This window comes from Salvia miltiorrhiza, chromosome 5 (genome assembly GCF_028751815.1).
Source record: "Salvia miltiorrhiza cultivar Shanhuang (shh) chromosome 5, IMPLAD_Smil_shh, whole genome shotgun sequence".
In the NCBI taxonomy this organism is placed as follows: domain Eukaryota; kingdom Viridiplantae; phylum Streptophyta; class Magnoliopsida; order Lamiales; family Lamiaceae; genus Salvia; species Salvia miltiorrhiza.
The window spans coordinates 41,193,794-41,213,861 of NC_080391.1; the positions used below are offsets into that span (position 1 = coordinate 41,193,794).

General features: G+C 35.7%; 2 protein-coding genes across 4 annotated transcripts; one reads left to right on the forward strand and one right to left on the reverse strand.

The window, feature by feature from the left end:
- Positions 1–3,425: 3,425 nt before the first annotated feature.
- On the forward strand, positions 3,426–7,670 carry LOC131024456 (probable isoprenylcysteine alpha-carbonyl methylesterase ICMEL1). 2 transcript variants are annotated; one of them, XM_057953966.1, is made up of 11 exons: positions 3,426–4,061; positions 4,396–4,472; positions 4,572–4,641; positions 4,752–4,832; positions 5,141–5,215; positions 5,579–5,680; positions 5,780–5,917; positions 6,474–6,539; positions 6,617–6,760; positions 6,938–7,028; positions 7,153–7,670. In XM_057953966.1, the coding sequence occupies exons 1-11, from the start codon at positions 3,658–3,660 to the stop codon at positions 7,312–7,314; spliced, it is 1,410 nt and encodes a 469-aa protein (XP_057809949.1). In that variant the 5' UTR covers positions 3,426–3,657; the 3' UTR covers positions 7,315–7,670. The 2 variants fall into 2 exon arrangements, with proteins under 2 accessions (XP_057809949.1, XP_057809950.1); XM_057953967.1 differs by having other exon boundaries at positions 3,466–4,061; positions 4,401–4,472.
- Positions 7,671–8,568: 898 nt separating this feature from the next.
- Positions 8,569–19,547, reverse strand: LOC131024455 (phosphoenolpyruvate carboxylase 4). 2 transcript variants are annotated; one of them, XM_057953965.1, is made up of 20 exons: positions 19,252–19,547; positions 18,285–18,448; positions 17,604–17,718; positions 17,437–17,514; positions 17,295–17,363; positions 17,130–17,208; positions 16,977–17,053; positions 16,811–16,906; positions 16,553–16,694; positions 15,805–15,936; positions 14,897–14,970; positions 14,504–14,785; positions 13,215–13,340; positions 13,013–13,114; positions 12,786–12,932; positions 11,621–11,719; positions 11,395–11,483; positions 10,650–10,776; positions 10,370–10,576; positions 8,569–9,665 (listed from the first exon to the last, which is right to left on the reverse strand). In XM_057953965.1, exons 1-20 carry the CDS (start codon positions 19,405–19,407, stop codon positions 8,841–8,843), a joined length of 3,186 nt encoding a protein of 1,061 aa, XP_057809948.1. In that variant the 5' UTR covers positions 19,408–19,547; the 3' UTR covers positions 8,569–8,840. The 2 variants fall into 2 exon arrangements, with proteins under 2 accessions (XP_057809948.1, XP_057809947.1); XM_057953964.1 differs by having other exon boundaries at positions 14,504–14,788.
- Between the last annotated feature and the right edge of the window lie 521 nt (positions 19,548–20,068).

The following is a 20,068-nucleotide window of genomic DNA, read 5'->3' on the forward strand; positions in this document are numbered from 1 at the left end:
CAATTTCTGCATCTGCTTTAGCCAAATTTCTGACACATCTTTATCTTTATATATATAAAAAGCAAAGTAAATGTAATTTAATTCAATTGCAAGGATATAATTGAAATTTATGGGAAAAAAATACACCCACTACTCTAATTCAAACTGCCGAAAATATTGGAAAAAGAAAAACTAACAATAAAATTTATTTCTATGCATTTTTTTCGCTCATTTAAAAAACTTATAAAAACTGCTGATAGCTACTATCCTACAACACTATCCTTTTTTTAACTAATAACCAAGGCAAACAAAATAAAATGAGTTCGGTATTAGCAAAAACCAATCTTAAATGATTTGTGTGATTTTTTTTTAATTATTGTCCCTTTCGAAAAGATAAATAATATAAATATAAATATTAATAAATTGAACCTTTTTACTGTACTGTTAGCCTTTATCTCTCCAAATAAGTTAACTAATTCAATATTATTATTAAAATACGATTATATAAAAAAGAAAAAGAGAACAAGAACCTAACAAATTCAATATTAAATAATCTTTTTACTAATTTAATTGAATATTAAATATTTAATTATTGATGAACACACTATCATGCGAATTCTTTTAACTACTTCCTACGTTCCACTGTAATTGAGACTCTTTCTATTTTGGATGTCCCACCATAAGTGATACTCTTTTTTTTTGGATAAAAGTTTTATCCTTTAAACACATTTTCACCTACACACAAAATACACATTTCTTAATTTTTGTGCCCAAAAAGGGGTCTCACTTATAGTGGGACGGAGGGAGTATAAAATTTGAAGTATATTTACAGACTATACATAAGTTTTTAAAAGGGTTAATTGACACATAAATACATTAATTTTGGACTAATTCTAATCTATATCTTTATATATATACAAGGAGAAGTGAGTGGAAATAAATTTAATTTGAAGAGTAAATTTGGAATTTAGATTCAATATATTATGTTTTCTCTTTATGGTACAATTAAATTTTTTTTTTTGGTATAATTTTCTTCATAATAAAATATGCAATATTTACTTATGTATCTTAAACAAAAGATCATGAATAATCTTATTTTGATACATGAAAAGTATAAATCAATTTAACGAGCAAGTTATGACCGTTTAAAATTTGTATATATTATTTATCTATTTATTTTTAGTTTTTAATTAATTTTTTCCAATTTGAGACAACTGACATGCTTAAATATTTTTTTCTAAATATTGTTTGTTCATGGTTTTCTTATTTAATGACATTTCAATTTTCATAGTATGTAGTTCTATGTAGTTTTTTTTAGCTCATGTAGTTCTATTTAGTTAACAACGAAAATTTGTTACAAGATATAATTTCACTATTATAAGAAGATATTATATATTAGTATATAATTTAGGGATTATAGCCAAAAAAATACACGAACTTTGATAAAAGTTGCAATTTTCACCTGAACTTTTAAATTGGCCAAAATATACGTGAACTTATATTTTTGTTGTAAATTTCACCTCGACGGAGTTCAATCATTGCAAGTTCAGGTGAAATTTACAACAAAAAATATAAGTTCAGGTATATTTTGGCTAATTTGAAAGTTCAGGTGAAAATTGAAATTTTTATCAAAGTTCGTGTATTTTTTGGCTATAATCCCTATAATTTATGTTAAGAAGGAAATAATAAAGTTGTCATGTTACAAAAGAATGTCTGCGAATATTTTAAACATGGATCCTTTATTATTGAATTGATTAATAATTTGTTTAAATCAATAAATATTAAAATAATTATAAGTTAATAAGTCAACAAAATTAATACATGCAATTAAATTTAAAAAACAAAAGAGTATTGATCAATTACTTAATTAGTAGATAATTTTTCAAAATAAGTTGATAACGAGTGAAGTTCAAAGTGAAATAAAGAAGGTTATGTGTTAATTATTATTAGTGTGATCTTTTTTGTCATTTTTGCACGTCCATAATAAGTGTAGTCATTCCATTTACAAAGATATATCATGATACTTTATCTCACTCACTTAATTATTACAAAAAAAAACTCATTTCACAAACCATTTTATTTATTACCAAAAATAAATTCGGTGTGACCTTTCTCTACTTCATTCACATATATATCTCAATATTTTTTTAAATTTGTGTCCTTTCATCCACACCACATCACAATCACCGCGCATAGCGCGGGAGGTACACTAGTACATAATGAAGGGTCAATGGTGATAAATAGACATTTTGATTAGACAAAAATAAATAGTTGTCACAAGTTAACTATCCACTTTTACGATAAGGAGACAACGATATACTCCTTATTTTCCCTATATAATTTTATATTTTTTTCATTTTGGGTCGTGGTCTAAATAAATTTCTATTTATTTTCTTGACATTATTTCATCATTATATTTTTACTTTTCACCGCTCTCAATAATAATTATAACATATTTTCATTACTTTCAATACTAATTATAAAACTTTTTCATCACTTCCAATAAAATTCGTGCCCGTCCATCTAAAAGGTTATTATCTTTTTAATTGATTTTTATTAATTTATCTAATTTTTGAAACTTATTATGATGTAATACATGATTGTAATCCCAATCTTGATCCTGCATAATGATATGAATGATCCCATTCACACGATAGTGTATTCTTCATTATCGTGCCAATGAGATCCCTTCGCGTGTTCCCATCATCGTCGGATTTCATGTGACAAAGAATCAGTTGGAAGTCAGGTGCATACATGTAGGACTGTAAACGACTCGAGTCGAGCTGAATACTAGCATGCTAGAGCTTGACTTGTTTAAATATTAGGGCGTTCGATCTCGATTCGAGCTTTTTATCTTGTTGATTCAACAATAGGCTTGTCACTCACTTACTAAGTTCGAGCTCGGCCAAGATGATGTTCAATAATGCCGAATTCGAACTTGAGATCGAGCTCATTTCATTAAATGTTCGTATACATGATGTTTGAACTCGATCTCATTAAAAATTTTAAAAAATATTCTTAATTAATATGTTACTTGGCTCGTTTAAGGCTCTTGAACTAACTCAATTGAAGACTCGACTGAAGGTTTGTGAATAGGCTCACAAACATGTTCGCGAACAATCGAATTCAAATATATTTGCAAACTCAACAAGCCGAGTGCTGTCAGGCTGAAGCTCGGCTTGATAAAATTATCGAGATCTGCTTGTTTACTATCGAATCGAGTTCCGAACTAATTTTTTTGAACTAAATCTCGAATAGCTATGTTATTTACATACGATTTTTTCATATTTTTGTATATTGATAAATGAATTTTATAGAAGAATATAGAATGAGAAGAAATGACAAAAATCAGATAGCTAAACCCAAGATGCTGAACTAAGCCTATGAAAAGCGGCCACTTGGCGGCACAATAGTGGGTCCCGCCAGTCCCACTTTCCTCCTCCATAGCTCCCCACAAATTCAAACTTATTAGAACTCAAAAACATTATACAATCCAAACTGTTTCATGATTTCCCTTAAATAACTACTAGAAATCTTGTCTAACAACCGTAACCTCTGCAACTCATCTCCCAATCAGAAAATTACTACACAAACCTTAAACAGTCGGTTGGGAATTGAGATTCGCATCCCAACTGTAATAATCGTATACGTATACATACTTCCCGTATACGTACAAACATGAAGCCACATATGCTTCCCGTATCCATACCCAACGGCTCGCCATCATATTCTCCGATGATCAAAGCTGCGCCGGATACGGCGTCGTCTTTGGCGGCCTCCGCCGCAATGTTGATCGGATCGGAACTCGATTTGGGCGCGGCGGTGACGAGGATCTTGATACCGGAGGAGGAGAAGAAGAACGAAGGGAGACCCTTGATTCCCAGGACTTCTAGCTACACGGAGACGGCGACTTCGAATTCATATCAGCAGCAGAAGAGGCGCCGCCGCGCCGCCAGTGATAACTCCCTTTTGACTCTGGAGGACGGCGGCGGCCGCCGCTCTCTCCGCCAAGATGCGGGGAGAGATGCCTCTGATACTTATATGCTTACTCGGCTTGGATTTAAGTTGCTGCGATACATTGGGTAAATATATTGATTTGATTTTGTTTTTTTTTTTTTTGGGGGGGGGGGGGGGGGGTGGCAAATTTATCGATTTTTCTGTTGATTGCCGCTTCATAGTGTGATACTTTGATGTGCATTTATAAACCATTTGAGTTCCTTAAAAATACAGATTTGAATGGTGTAATTTTTTGAGAGAAAAAGGGACTATATTGTTGTGAAAGTTGGTGTTGATTTAGTTCTGTGATGAATTTTTAAAATTTACATCTTTCAAGTCATCGTTTCTTTTCTTTCAGTTAAACACAGCTATTGTTTGAGCTTAGCTTCCAAACACATTCTAAGCTTTTGTCTTCTTCAGGGTAGGCTTCAAATGGATCACCAGATTTCTTGCCCTTGGCTGTTATTCTTTCCTTCTTTTTCCTGGATTTCTTCAAGGTTTGTATGTGTGTATATATTATATCTAAAACCACGTTTATAGCATGTTCTATATGCATAAATAGTTAAACACGGCGTTGTTCAATTAACCTATTGCAGTGGGATATTATTACTTCACCTCTGATAGAGTACGTAGAGGTATAGTCTATGGCGACCTTCGCAGAAATAGGTGAGCTTCCACTGAGATCAGTTGTAGGAAAACTTATTATTTGATGTTTTTTCCGAGTTTCCTTTTTTCTCTTTTCGTTGTTTTGTATGACTAAATTTTGTTTGGCACAGGCTTGATCTGTATTTGCCTAAAAATAGTGATGGACCAAAGCCAGTCATTGCATTTGTAACAGGTGGAGCCTGGATTATTGGGTATGCTTTTATGCTTATTTCCTTTTGATAACATAGTACTCAATGAATAATGTTTCGTTCTAGCAATGTTTTGAGCAATATTTCACATTTCTAAACTAAGAAAATATGAAGAAAAGGAGTTTTTTAAAATACTGGCATAAAGAGGTGGTATAAAGCAACGCTTTGCTGGAGACCGGGTCTAGGTTGCCCTAATTCTGTAGTTTTTATCTTATGAAAATGAGTGGAATTATAGATTATGTATGTTAGTTAAGCATCATATCCTTTGACCTCTTATGAACAAATATTGACAAGCGTTAATGTTGATGCAGCTATAAAGCGTGGGGTTCTCTTCTAGGACAACAGTTATCAGACAGAGATATTATGGTTGCTTGCATAGATTACAGGTAGCATCAATTTGTTCCATCATTATTTGATAATGCTTTTGAAACATTTTTTGTTTTTTTCAGTTTCCTATATGGTATGTACATTGTGTCTTTGAATGTAGTATGTGGATGTAAAATTGTGAAATTTTCACTGTTCTGACCATAATAAAATTTTGGCAAACTTGAGAATTTATGCTTAATGTGTCAGAATACAGAAAGTAGTTCCAGCGAATTCGAACTGAGATGAAAATTCAGTTAGTCCAAACTTTTGCATTATTTGAAGAATCGGCTGTTCTAGTTCCCTGATTAAAGGTTCACTGTTATGCAATAAAACGCCATTTTTACAGCGAAAGACCAAAAATTAGTTCAATCTGATTGTTGCAGGAACTTTCCTCAGGCAACTATTGGTGATATGGTTAAAGATGCTTCTCAAGGTATCTCATATATATGCAACAATATTGCTGAATATGGAGGGGACCCTAACAGGTATTTTGTTTATTTTTGTTTGCTTAATTTCCTTTACTAGGCTTTTGCATTTTTACCTATCTAACAAGATCCCATTTCCATGTTTTGTTAATTCGTTAGAGTATATGTTATGGGACAGTCAGCCGGCGCACACATTGCTGCTTGTACTCTACTAGAGCAGGCGATCAAAGAGGCCAGTGGCGAAAAGACTTCTTGGAGCGTGTCTCAGATCAAAGCTTATTTTGGTTTATCTGGAGGGTGAGCATGTTTACAACCTATCGTTTTAGGATATTCTAATTGCTAGAAAGCTTGAATTCTTGAATCCCATTTCAATATCTTAAAACTGATACATTCATCTTATTACTAAGACTATAGTGTGATATGAACTCAAACAAATGACTGAGAGTTGTGAGATTATGATCTCTCCAGTTCTGCAGCCTTCCGACTTTCTCTGTATTCTGTCTAAATTTGATGACCAATTAGCTAAGATATTGCTTATACCCCTACCAGATTTGTGACTCTCTATGGCTATGCAATAGAAATATAATAGCTGAGTTTGCTTCACATGCTTTCATTGGTTCTGCAATTTGGTCCTTCCATAATGCTTGTCTCGTTTTAGGTCTACCATTATACCCTTAAGCAACGACAGATAAGTTGAAAATCTGCAAGTACTATGCAGCCTGAATGTAGGCTTAAGGGAAAATCAATAACAAAATGCTATATGATATGAACTGATGTTTTTCTTCAGATTCTTACAGAGCTCAATCTATCTGTAGAAATAACAAAATTGATGTCCTTAAACATTCATGGACAGGTACAATTTGTTGAACCTGGTAGATCACTTTCACAATCGAGGTTTGTACCGCTCAATTTTCCTAAGGTATGGACAGTTGCTCATTTGCTGCTCTGAGTTATCACTATCTATCTGGACAATCTCTTACTCTCTCTCTCTCTCAGCATAATGGAGGGGGAGGAATCACTAAGAAAATACTCTCCAGAAGTAGTGGCTCAGGATCCTAACAACAGAAATGCTGTTTCTCTATTACCTCCTATAATCCTTTTCCATGGAACTGCAGACTATTCTATCCCCTCCGTTTCCAGGTCTCTGAACCTCGATTCCATGTAGTTCACTGTCTGAATTAAGTTTCTTTTATTGATTTAAAAGGATCAATTTTGCTCTCAAGAAAGATTTCTCAATTTTCAGTTACTCTGCACTTGCTTATACTTGTTCCCTCTTCATGCTGCATATCATTATATAACATCGGATATTTTTAACAGCACAAGCTTCGCTGAGACCCTCCGAGGCTTGGGAGTTCAAGCCGAGTCAATCCTGTATGAAGGCAAGACGCACACGGATGTGTTCCTTCAGGTATGATGAGGCTAACGAGTTTACTGATAAAACAAAAGTGCGGCCTATACTCGTAAAATTTTCTGTCTAGTTTTGCATCGGAGTTTTTGTTCGTGTTGGATTGATCATTCTGCACAAAACTCAGGATCCTATGAGAGGTGGCAGAGATGATATGTTTGAAGATTTGGTGGCCATGATTCATGCCGGAGACTCCGAAGCTCTGGCAAGGGATTCCACAGCACCTCCAAAGAGGCGGCTTGTACCCGAATTCATGCTGCGATTAGCCCGCAGTGTGAGCCCATTCTGATAATGGATTTCACCAAATTCCTACCTCTGAGTTCAAGCTATCCTATTTTAGAAGCCTTGTATATATACCTGTATCTGTCATGGACAAACATTAGCATATTCTTGTGGCATTTGTTGTTGAATACAGTGTAACAACATTCTTGATCGAGAAAATCTAGGAAATTTGTCGTCTGTTGTTAGTTTGGAATCAGAACAGTGTGTTTAGGGATACAGTTGAAACTTAACTGCAACCAAATGTAATAGTATTTATTTTTGTTTCCTGTCTCTCAAAAGAGAGAAGGAAAAACGGCCATCTTTTCTGTAGGGGCTTCCTAATTTATGCCCCTAAACATTAAACATTTTCCTGGTTGTTTTCAATGGCTATTTTTTATTTTTTGATGTAGAAGAATATAGACGTTTAATTCGTTGAGAAATATAGATAGTTCAGACAATCATTATTTTATTAGCGGAAGCGGAAGATGAAAAGTTACATAATCACAGACCTAGAGACAGCAGCATTACATTCATAAACTTAAACCAGCAGCCACATGGGTTGCTTTTTGTAAAGTTGAACACACTAACTTCAATATTTCTTCTCATTTCTTGCCTTTAGACTTGCCACCTGATCCCTGTATGCACAAACAAGATACCATAATATCACGACATGTACAAGAATTAAGTTGCTAATTTTCAAATGTACTTTATTTTGGTGTTTTGTTTTTTGCCTGGATTTTTTTCTTTATTTGAGCGTCAAAAGAGGTTTTCATGAGCCTCAGTCCGTAGCCTTCCTTTGTAACATCTTCCTTGTATTTATATAGTTCAAAATTTACTCTAAAAGAAAAAAGAAGAAGTAAAACTTGCCTTCTTCTTTGGCTCCAGAGGCTTCTGTTCTCCCTTGGAGGGGCCCTGTTTGGTGGCCGGAGCTTTGGCAGGCGCTTTCTTGGGCGCAGCGCCTGACTGAGAACCAACAGGCCTCTCCAACTTGATTGATGCCATTTTCTCCAAATGCGTGAATTATGTGATATCTACCTTGCTGATTTGAATGAAAATTGATAGTTTATACCCCTCATTGTTGATGTATTTATAAGCCAAGTTTCACAGTTTGTGGAAGGAATAACATTTTTAATAGTTGCAAAAGCAAATGCTATCCTAGGAATTGGAATAATTTAGGTAAAGAAAGGCCTCTTTTCCTCGCATGCTGCATCAGATGCTATATATGCTACTATTATTTGAGCATAATCTTTACTGCAGAGAAAGAGGTTTCAATAGAAACAGATAGGGTATAAATGAAGATATTTCAGATACTCCAGTAGTCACATCAGCTGTCCGCAAGATTTTGTCACAACCTGCAGACAATCATATTAGTCTAATGATGTTGCTTCAAAAGACATCATCAGACTTCTGCTTTCACATTTTCTTCTCAAACAATATATACATACTTATTTTTATAGAGGAAGGGTTTATTCATATATGCAAATAACAAGAAACTATTTCCATCGGCAATTACATAAATTGCTTTGATGGATTATAAGTTTTACTTGATAGCGCTCAACCAGTGTTCCTCATGCCAGCAGCAATGCCATTTATGGTAATAAGCAGGGCATCTCGCAGTTTGTTGTTATCGTCGTCTCGCCTCAACCTTTTCAGTATCTCCACCTGCAGCATGTTTATTGGATTCAGATAGGGAAGCCTGCTCTCGATCAGTTTCCGAAGGCTACGGTTGTTTTCGGACAATTTTTCATGTCCGGTAATCAACAGTACAAACTCTTCTGCAGTCAAAAGCTCCCTCCTTAGCTCTGCACCCAGCTCTTGCCTGCTCTCAGACACCAAAACTTCATCGTAATGCTTAGCTATTGGTATGTCTGCTTTTCCCAGAACCATCTCTATCAAGTCGATAGTCGATTGAAAGAAAGGCCACTCTTTGTACATTGCTCGTAAATCTTCAGTATGCCCTTTCTCGCAGATGCCCTTCAAGCCTGCACCAACTCCGAGCCAAGCTGGGAGAATCAATCGTGTCTGAGTCCAGGCGAATATCCACGGAATGGCCCTCAGGTGTCCGATTCCAGTTGAAACCTTTCTGCGTGTTGGACGGCTTCCAATGTTGAGACAGCCGAGCTCAGCCTGAGGCGTTGCCTCGTGGAAGTAGGCAAGAAATTCAGGGTTCTCATACACAGTATTCCTGTAAGTAGTAGAACTGATTTTAGAAATTTCATCCATCAGTTTACGCCATTTTTCTTCCTTGGGTGGTTGGGGTGGTCGTATGGTTGCGAGAAGCACAGCTGTGGTGTAGATCTCTAACTGCCGTACAGCCATTTGTGGTAGCCCAAACTTGGCCTGCACCATTTCTCCTTGCTCGGTTGATCTTAGAGTACCCTGCCAATTCATGAAAGATACGTTTGTTCAACACGACTACAAATAAGAGCTAATAAAGATATAATATAGTAGAACATAACAAGACATTCGATGCTTCTTGAGAAATTTTACATCATTGTACTCATCAACTGCATTGTTTAATCACCACTAATATACAGTGACTCGAACTGAATAGCTTAAGCAAGAAGACGAACAAAGCGAACAAAGGTTTTATGATTTTATCTAATATTAATACAAAAAATGTACTTTTCATGAAACATTCACTCTCAGATGCAGCTAGGAGAAACCATCATAATGATTAAACTGGATCGCAAAAACACCTTGGGACAGTTGAGAGGATTCTCAGCAGTTCCAAGACGATAAAATGGAAGAAGCATATGCTCTATATCACACTCCACATACTGTTCTTTCAAACAAGGAGAAACGAAATGCACTTGATTTTCTCTTTGGAGCTTGCTTCTTAATATCTTTCAACAATTTTATGACTTCCCTTTCAATGTCCATTTGATTCTCACCACAACATGTGAAACTTTTCTAGCAATACTATCGTGCATAGTTCTGGATGTACATTTTGCTTCTTAATTGGATAAAGAACAAATGCGCCAAAAATTTAAAATACCTCTTAAAAAAAATAACTAATACCTGACAGAAAGTTAAATTAACAGAGAAGGCAACCGGAGATGAGATAAAAAAGTGGATCTCACCATAACTGAACCAGGTGGTTGGGATTGAATGGCAAGATGCGTAGGACCACCACCACGTCCAATGCTGCCTCCACGGCCATGGAATAGAGTAATCTTTATGCCATATTCATTACATGCAGCGGTAACGTCTTCTTGAGCTTTGTAAAGTTCCCAAGCAGCAGTAAAACGCCCTGCATCTTTACCTGAGTCGGAATATCCAACCATCACCTGTTCCACAATATGCTAGAAGTTAGATTTTGCATAAGCCACTATAGCGAGAAAACAACAATAGTTACTGTACCTCCTGGTGTCCGTTATGATTCTTAACGATATGATCGTGATACCAATCAATTGATAGTAGCTTTCTGATGACTGAACCAGCTTGTCTCAAGTCCTTCACAGTTTCAAATAGAGGAACAACGCGAAGCCTATTACAGGATTGGGATAGTATTCTGTCAGTTGATAAATCTATGGAAATGCAGAAAAAATGGAAGATAAATATCATATTTCCAAGTTTCCAACATGCTTTTTCCAATGGGTGTAATATTTGCTTCTTGTCAGTCTTCATGAATGCTACAAAATCCTCTAAAAGGTACTAACCAAGGCTACCAATATGCCCAGTTCATAAGAATAAGGATAACATAATCTTTCGAATGTGTGTTTCCATAAATTTACATTCCAGCAGCAAAAGTGCAAAACATGTTTCCTAAAAAATAAACTAAAAATTCAAGCCACATTCAAGAAAATTTTCTCATCTAGCATGATGACCATTTTGTGTGAATTGTAAAGCTGATTATTGATCTAAAAGAAATAAGTGTAATGGCATAAAATAAGATCAGCTACATTGCACCATACACAATTCTCACGTTTTTGTTATATCACGTCAGATAAAAGTCATTCAGTTTCTTCTTGTAATAAAAGAGCGTTATAAGAAAACTTAAAAGCAGACAAAACCATCCAGATTTCGAATGTATCATAAAGCACATATATTGCTTAAACATAAGGTATAATTTACGCTAGCATTTTTAGAAGCCAAGGCATCTTACGTTCCACCAGGACATGGTCTTCCTAGCTCTCCAGCAACAGCTAGGCGAGCATCCTTCTGCAAAAGCTCAACTGCAAGAACATCACTAGCCTGCCAATTCACATAGGCAACACACCAGTTATATACTGAACCAAAGGAAGAGTAGAAAATTAGTTTTTGGCAAATGATTGTAGCAGGAATTGGCTGTGGAAACGTCATTTAAAGTTGCTACAAGCTAAAATTCATACATTGGAGGCCATAGAAATCACATATGCTCCAAGTGAATCATTTCCCAGTTCAGCGGCTACTCTGAAGGTGTCTAATAGTTCTTTAACATCAGGGGTAACCTATAAAGAAAAATAAAATACAGAAGCATATAAGTAACCATTTATACATTAAGAAAAAACTAGAATGCTGCAATAACATTGTGATCAAAGCAACAATGCCTACAAGATTTCAAAAAACAGTGATAAAATACCTCAAAAGAATTACACAGAATTACTTATTTCTTCATATTTCATTACTTTTTTTTTTCAAATAACCAACAATTGTTCACCATACAATGAACAACGAAATATCTTTATGAACCATACCATTGAATTACTTATTGAAACTTCATTTTATCTAATTTATGGAATTTTCATTTCCTCTACTGATACTGCTTATTCACTAGTATTTTTTTCTCCATTTGAATATTGAAATTGAAAACTCTGATTTAGGACCTTCAATCCATTATAGCACGCTGAATATATTATCTCTATTTGATATCAACAGTGAAAACTTCAATGTATGACCTTCAGTTTAGTATCTTGTCAAGCATGAAACTGACATATATCCCCCATAGTACATAAAAAATGAAAAATGCATCAAAATCCACACTAAAATTGATCACATGGTTTGATTTGAACAACCCATGGAATTAAACCACAGAAAAACTACTTCCAGATTCTTATTAGTTGGATGATTTGAGTGAAGGTGAGGTAGATTTAGAGAAGACTACCAAACCCATATTATAAAGACAAGGAAAAACATGAATGTCTTAATAGAGACGTCACAACTGTTCATATTGTCAACATCCAGAGCCATCATATCTCATCATATTATAAGCATCCATATCCCTATTAATTTTAATTGTTCCGTTTTCTACTACAACTTCAAAGTTAATAAATAAGTTATTGTACAGCATACAAAGAGATTCTTATAGACAGAATTTTCAAAAAAGGACCAGTAAAACCCATAGGGAGCTAGCTTGGTTTCTGAAGGGTAAGGGAATGGTATGATTGTAGTGGTGAATGGTTACATACTAACTTCTATTGCACGTAAATCCACAAACAACACAAAGTTCTTAATGCAATCATTTGAAAAAAAACAACTAAAGTTACATACATTTACAAATTACAATGAAGTAGTTACCTCTATAGTTGGAGGAACTAGAGGTCTCTTCCCTTTCAACTCTCTTGTAAGAAATTCTAGTTTCTTATCTTCATCCCACTCACTATAGGCACCCATATCCAGATATTTGGTTATTGCATCCAGTGTTTCTGAATGTCTACCAGATTCCTGGTACATGAGGCATGGCAGTAAGCACAAGCAGCATGAGAAATAAATGGTTGTTGTTTGGAACATAAACAGGGAATTACCTGGCGAAGGTCAAGCTTCATTAGCACCATTCCAAAAGTAGCAACACGCCTAATTAGGTCAGCAAGCCGGCCATCAGCTAAGATCCCAGATCCGGAACATTGCTGCATATGTCAAAACAGACTAAATATATGAATCATTTTTATTTTTATTTTTATTTTTTTGGGGGTGGGGGGGTGGTTGGGGGTTATAACACAAAGATACCAGTGAGTCATAGCACAGTAACAGAGGCTCAAGAAGTTGCTCTGAAGTTTCATAATAATCCCAAGAATCATATTCACAAGGAAGGTCCTCAAGAAGAAGTTCTAGCCGTCTTCGACTCTTGGAAAGCTGTAGACAAAGAAGAGAGAATGGAAAGGAACTTATATCAGGGTAACTTGAACAAAAATGGAAGTATCAGAAAGGAGGAAATACAATTCATATAATCATAGTTGTTCAGTAGTGTACACCATAGAATAAAAGCAAGTCTTGCCAATATTTACAACACAGTATATTAGGCCACCTGATTTTATTCCTTTTGTTATGACTTCTATTTGGCCAGCAACTCTCATAAGTTTTCATATATTACCACAGTTCTTAAGATGATAAGCAAATGAATAAATGAGAGATCCATCACACTAAAGGCAATCAACTTTTGCAGTAACAAATTGTTCCAAAGTAAATCAAAATCACAGACACTTCACAACCACTAGGCAAAGTTCCCACTGGTTGTACTTATGTTTAGACTGTGCTAATATTATATCCAAAGCAATGCAAGTCTAATTCAATCCGATGAGTATATTGCAATTGTATCATATTTTTTTATTTGCCAGCAACAAAGTAAATTTTGCCTTCCTCAAAAGTTGCTCTCTCTAGCATCACAATAAGCTCATGTAACACGAAAGGGTTTCCCGTTCAGTTCTTTCTCAGTCAATTTTTCTGTTTTCAGGATCCCAAAATAATACCTAGGGTGAGCAACAAACTACTGACAATATGCTACAGACCATAAAAACCATTGTATGCGCTGATTGTTTATGCAAGACACAATAGTATATTCAGATAGTTCGAAGAATTCACATGGAATAGGTTCTCAAGAAAAAACATAATAAAGAAGCTGGAACTCTCTTAGGTCAATGGTTTCTCTTACAACCACATCTTAAGATGCCCACAACGAGGCTGGTAAAAACCAAATAATTTCTGGGACTCAACATGAAATAAATTACGCTGAAAATGAAATAAGAAAATTATTTCAAGCAAAGTTCAAAAGCCAGAATGCCGTAAAGAAGTTCCATGAATAAACTTGACAATTGAATGAGGCTCTTATCAGCTAAGAAGTTACATCTACCCGTTTAGTGCAATATCATTCTTCTTATGGGAGAATTGTTTTGGAGAAGTACTCCAGAGATCAGTTAAGTTTTATTAAATTTATAAAGTGGGAATGATGAAAGATTGCTAGCGAAAGGAGCTCTCATTCAGTTTGGAGATACATGGATGGAAATTGACAAGTTCGGCACCTTTTCTTTCACATCCCCCAGAACAACTCTGTAAGGAGCTATTCCAGGTATCTGGGAAGAGCTTGGTTCTAGGAGCTTCTGGAAACTGGTCCTTCCTATCTGAGATTCAGCAAATTGTCTCCTCTGAAGTAGAAGTTGACTCGAAGTAGAAGATGTTCCCCGTGGTGTCACAACTGACTGACCATTTCCTGAATTATTAGCATTGCCATTTCCATGTGTTTTAATGGAAAGTTTACTTGTATCAAGTGAAGATTCTTTAAAGATCAAGGAGTCCTGTCTACCCTGCTAGAAAAAGTGCAAGAAATGTCTTAGCATCACATATCAAAAAGTGAAGAACATAAATAGATATTGTGAGAAGAACGAGCAAAAAAAGTTATCGAAAGTTTGATTTACCTGACGATTCATTGGCATAAACTCTGTTCCAGGGACATCTAGTCTAGGATAGTGAGTCTTCATGTCATTGTGTTCTACCAAAAGTAAAAATGGAAATTTATCAAAGTTCATTCCTCAACATCTAACTATGAAAGATGCCTTAAGCCATATGCTAAGTAAAAATGGAAGCAGCAAAGCAGTGGGCCATGCGTATAATCTCCAGCACATAATAAAGGAAGGTAGAGAAGGCAAATCAGGACTAAATGTAATGAAGGAAAATATACGCAGCACATAATAAAGCCCAGGCACCAGTAGGAGGAGAAATCAGAATCTCGTAAAGCATAAATAAATGATAATCGAGAATAAATATTCCAGGAAACCATTTACTATGCAGTAATTTCTTGAGACAATACTCTTCTTCACTGGTAATATCAAATTATCAATCTTAACGCAAAGAGGAACACTTACAGATGTTGCAATGTTTAAGTACTTGTATCAAATTATAAAAAATCAGCAAATGAGTATGAATCAGTCAACAAATTTTCTGATACCTGCATTACAGCAAGAACAGCATCTAATGAATTGGAAGAACTCAAGGAAGAGATCAGTTGGCAATGATGCCCATAAAATAAGAAAATTTAGCAGTAAATTGCATGAGATCATATCATTTCGACCTTAAAACTCAAACAATAACAAATCAACAGTTAATTAACTCGTCCAAGATAAAGCAGCAGACCTGAAAAAGGAAATTGTATGCTTGAGTTAAGCATAATAATGTTCAAGCACAATCAAGTGTGCATGCCAAAAGCATAAGAAAGTTGGGTCAGATATGATTTGATTAAGTGAAAAAGAAAAAACATATGTTACAAAAGGGCAAAAAAGTTTGGCGATGTGTGCACAGTACTAACTATCGAGGTTGAGAAACTAACCTGCACAAGAAGGCATGTCAGCACCAGCTGGAAGCTGTGTTGGAAGAGGTGGAGCATGATTGCTGTAGTTTTTGAATTGGCCCAAGCTTGACTGTTGACTCCGAGTTTCATGCCAGTCGTCCAGTGTTTTCACTGAAGGAGTGCAGGTACAAAAATTCAGCACTTACCAACCAATGCTTCAGCTAACTGGCCAATTTATTTGCAGAAGAAATTGCTCACTGGTATCACACTAATCATGACAATGTGGAGAACCATGAAATGAATGGAATGTGACTTCTTGCCTTGCAATCTACTAGTTCCTGTATCATCCATTTCCTAAATAGATGTGATGCTGATTTCAATGCAATAAGCTTTAGCAAAATAATCCTGGCAAAAGGTTAAATCTAAAAGGAAGAGCTACTTTACTGGTCTTCAAGCTCACTATAATGCAGCAGGGTTAAAAACCTACAACATATAGAAAACCTGACACTGGATTCATAAGTGGCATTAAATTGATAAAAGTTCAAATACTGGGACATGCAAATACATGCTACACTAGCTGAGACAGTTTTTAAGCTTCCAAACTTAGATCCCATTGACATCCAACTCTACAGACTGCCTGTCTAATGCTGGTTCAGAAAGTCACTCGATCAACTAGCAGCAATTTATAGTAGCTTGTATACTCTTCAGATAATGATGATTAAGATGAAGAACGGCATGAGTAATTGGTGTAACTTCTCATAAGTGTAGCATGAACAGCACACCACACCTTTTTCTAAAATTTCACGTGCTAATCTTGATAATTTTGCACTGCATTGGTTCATGGAGAGTTCAAATCTGAGGTTATCAACTTCGCGCAAGTAGAGATCAACAGCCATCCACCTGGATAAAAGAGATACGTCTCTTGTGACCTGAAACCATTGGAGTAAAATCCCATCATCACGGAGATCTAGAAACAACCTAACGAAATTACTGAGGCACTGCTTGCTTCGAAAGATTTTACACAACAAAAGCACAAAGAAATTACCTTTGCAGTCACATTAGGATTTCCATCTCTATCACCCCCCATCCAGGATCCAAATTTTATTGGAGTGCACGTCAAGGGTAGGGGCTTTCCAGTATGCTGCAGGTGATGAATGAATATGATAAAAAGCAACAGACTAAATGGACATTTGGAGAAAAATGAGATTAACCTTCTTTAGTGCATTGCTGAGCCGACGTAAATAGTGAGGTACAGCTCTCCAAAGTGATTGCTCCACAATATTGAGGCCTGAAAAGGAAAGCAGCATTTTATACAAGTTGAGGTATAGACAGTATCTCAACATGTCCAAACCTATTAAACTTACCTGCCCTAGCTTCATCAACTGGGGTAGGTTTGTGTCGCCTAAGCTCATCCGTTTGCCATATTGAAGCAAGCTCTCTCACCTACAATATCAAAAAGTCTCGTGTTTAGGAAATGTAAAAATTGGTTTTGCCTTTTTCACATTCAAACTTTTACAAAAAGCAGCTACCAGATCTTCTATCAACATCTCTCGATCTTCGTGTCCAAGGTCAGGCCGATCATTATATTCTAAAAGATGCTGCAAAGAACAATACACTCTTAAGTGAAAATCTTCAACATGACAAAATGGTAAATTTGGTTAAGCAGCATACTGCAATCTTGATATGTTTATATTGCAGGGTTCTACGATTTATTTGAGTCGGATGTGCTGTCAGGACAATTTCAACCTCCTGTGGTAAGAGACAATCAATAAACTGAAAATTAATTAATAGTAATGAATGGCTTGTAAACTAAACACAAAAAGATAACAATCAGAGACCTGCTTGCAAACAGTATCATACAGGTCAGCTGGAGAAATACCGCCTTGCACAAGCTGATTCAAAACATCGTCACACGATTTTGATAAATTTGTGGAGCCCCGAGCCTTAGTTACTCTGCAGGATAAGATGTTACGCAATCATTATCAAGAGAACCAAAGTATCGAGAATTCGGCAGAAATGAATTGGACCGAGTCAATTTATAATGACTTCAGCATCATACTAGTAGAATTTAGAAGCAAATCCACATCAAATGCATACACATTATGAAAACAGGATTGGAAAATGTCTAAAAATGAATTATAAGACTTATATCCACCGCAAATAAGCAAAGAAGTGGCATATATATTGCTAATGGGCATGGAAGCTTGATTAAAACATACTATCTCTTAAAGTATATACCTCAAATATGTGCTCTAGAGCCACAAGCTACACCACTAAATATGAATGATCAACATGTAAAGTCATTTGTGTAATAGACATTGACTACAATAAGAACACTATTCTTCAATTTACGAAATAATATTGTATTTCGAAAAAATATTATATGCCATTAACTTTGTTTATGATGGTGAATTCAACTGTGGTAAACATGCCTTCATACAACTGAATCATGGAAGCATGAAAAAAGACAACAAGTAACAGGCATGATTATGTGTAAAAATGAATATTACCAAAATTACCTGTGATGTGTTTCTGCAATCCCTGTCAGGTTTAGATAATGACTGAATGCTCGAGCAAGTGATAGGGCTTCCTCAAGTGTCATCTTAGACAGCTCTGCAGCCAATTGCTTCTCAAGAAGCTCTGCTGTGTCCTCAATTCCTGCCATCCTCATGTTGCATGCACTCTACCATCCATACTTCAGTCATTAGTATTTATACTCATGCATGCATGCATGTGAGCATATACATGCATACTTGAAACAGAACAGTTCCCACCTTAACTTGCTCAAGTACTTTAAATTAAGAAATTTAAAAAGTAGTTCACCATATCATTTGACAGAAACACCTCATTCAACGGATTTTTGTACATTAACAAAAATCAAGTATTAGAATAACCTCCTCGTTTGTATCAGAAACAATGAAGCTACACATTAACAAATGATACTAGGAAGAGGAAAAATGGTACTACCGTGCATGTTAAACTAAACAAATCCACCAAAACATCAAATGAATTCTGCAGTTGATGTGCGATCGGCCTGTGCTTAAAACTTTGAAACACGATGCACTCGTCGCAAGGCAGCATTACAAAAATCTAACTGAGGAAATACATTATCCACGCTGTCGACACCAGACGCATGCAGCATAATAAGAGCGCAAAAATTAATCTGTAGTCCGCTGTGAACTTATCAAACAGAATAAGAATAAGCCAGATTCCAGTGACATATAGTGATATAGATGAAGGGGGGGAAAATTCCTAAACTTAAATAAATGCAGTCTACACTCTCACATCATACTATGAAACCACTATGTAGCAATATGAGAAGAAGCGGCAACACAAACTTTCCTCTAGCAAAAAACGAAGTGTGAGTAACTAAGCATCAGAAGAAACAACAGTAAATCAAGGAAACAAACAGATGAAACAGATAAATGCGTAAAACAGAGCACGATCTACGAATAGAAGCTGAGAACGGAGGTAAGTGGCAGAAACCTGTGCGAGAACTCTGGTTCGTTCGAGTTTCTCCATGAACTCAGGCCCTAATTCGCGTTGGAGAACATCATTGAGCAGGTTTCCAAGTAATCTGCAGTCATCTTCAAACCCCTGAAACGATATCTCCTCCGCTATATCATCCGTAATGTCCGTCATGTTTTCTTCTCCGGCGTAAATCGAAGCTCTAGATGAGTGCGGGGAGAAAAAAATCAGAGCAGAGCAGTGAGAGTAGTGTGTGTTGTGTGTGAAGACTGAAGAAAGTGTGAGGTGTCTGTGTTACTGTTGGCGGGGAGTAAAGAGAGAGAGTTGGTGCAGGAAGTGTGGGGCTGCGATGATTTTACCGTGAGGAGTGAGATGAAGACACGTGGAAATTATTAGCGCGGATTGCGGTGATGGTTTTGTCGTCTTTTATTGGAGGCTAGTACAACGTGACACTACTGATATGTGATATGTTGGTCTGATAATTTCTCCACCATATCTTGCTCTATTGCATTTTATTTGCATAAAAAATTTGGAAGGATAGATTTAATTTAAATGATTCTTTAGGAGATTGGCTTTCAAATGCAACCAAATTTATTCTGAAAATAGGATGATGATTATGTAGATTAGCTGTTATGATTTTTTATTAATTGATATGATGATACTATCACACATGTTTATAGTAACTGTTTATTTGTCATTGTCATGTTACACCAAATATTGGTGTGCCCCTCATAGACTGTGTCATACAATGTAGGAGTGAATTGTCTATTTGTGATCCACAATTGACTCATGAGTTGAATACCAATAGATCTTAGTATATTTCATATACGTTTAT

Bases quoted from the DNA above. Each gene is read 5' to 3' on its own strand.
- LOC131024455 (XM_057953964.1), bottom strand. From the start codon at position 19,407: ATGACGGACATTACGGATGATATAGCGGAGGAGATATCGTTTCAGGGG. The intron at 16,907-16,976 runs GTTAATCTCATT...CATCACCTGCAG, and splicing joins TCAGCAATGCACTAAAGAAG to CATACTGGAAAGCCCCTACC. The intron at 9,666-10,369 runs GTGAGATCCACT...ATGAATTGGCAG, and splicing joins AACCACCTGGTTCAGTTATG to GGTACTCTAAGATCAACCGA.
- LOC131024456 (XM_057953966.1), top strand. From the start codon at position 3,658: ATGAAGCCACATATGCTTCCCGTATCCATACCCAACGGCTCGCCATCA. The intron at 4,642-4,751 runs GTGAGCTTCCAC...TGTTTGGCACAG, and splicing joins GGCGACCTTCGCAGAAATAG to GCTTGATCTGTATTTGCCTA. The intron at 6,540-6,616 runs GTATGGACAGTT...TCTCTCTCTCAG, and splicing joins TACCGCTCAATTTTCCTAAG to CATAATGGAGGGGGAGGAAT.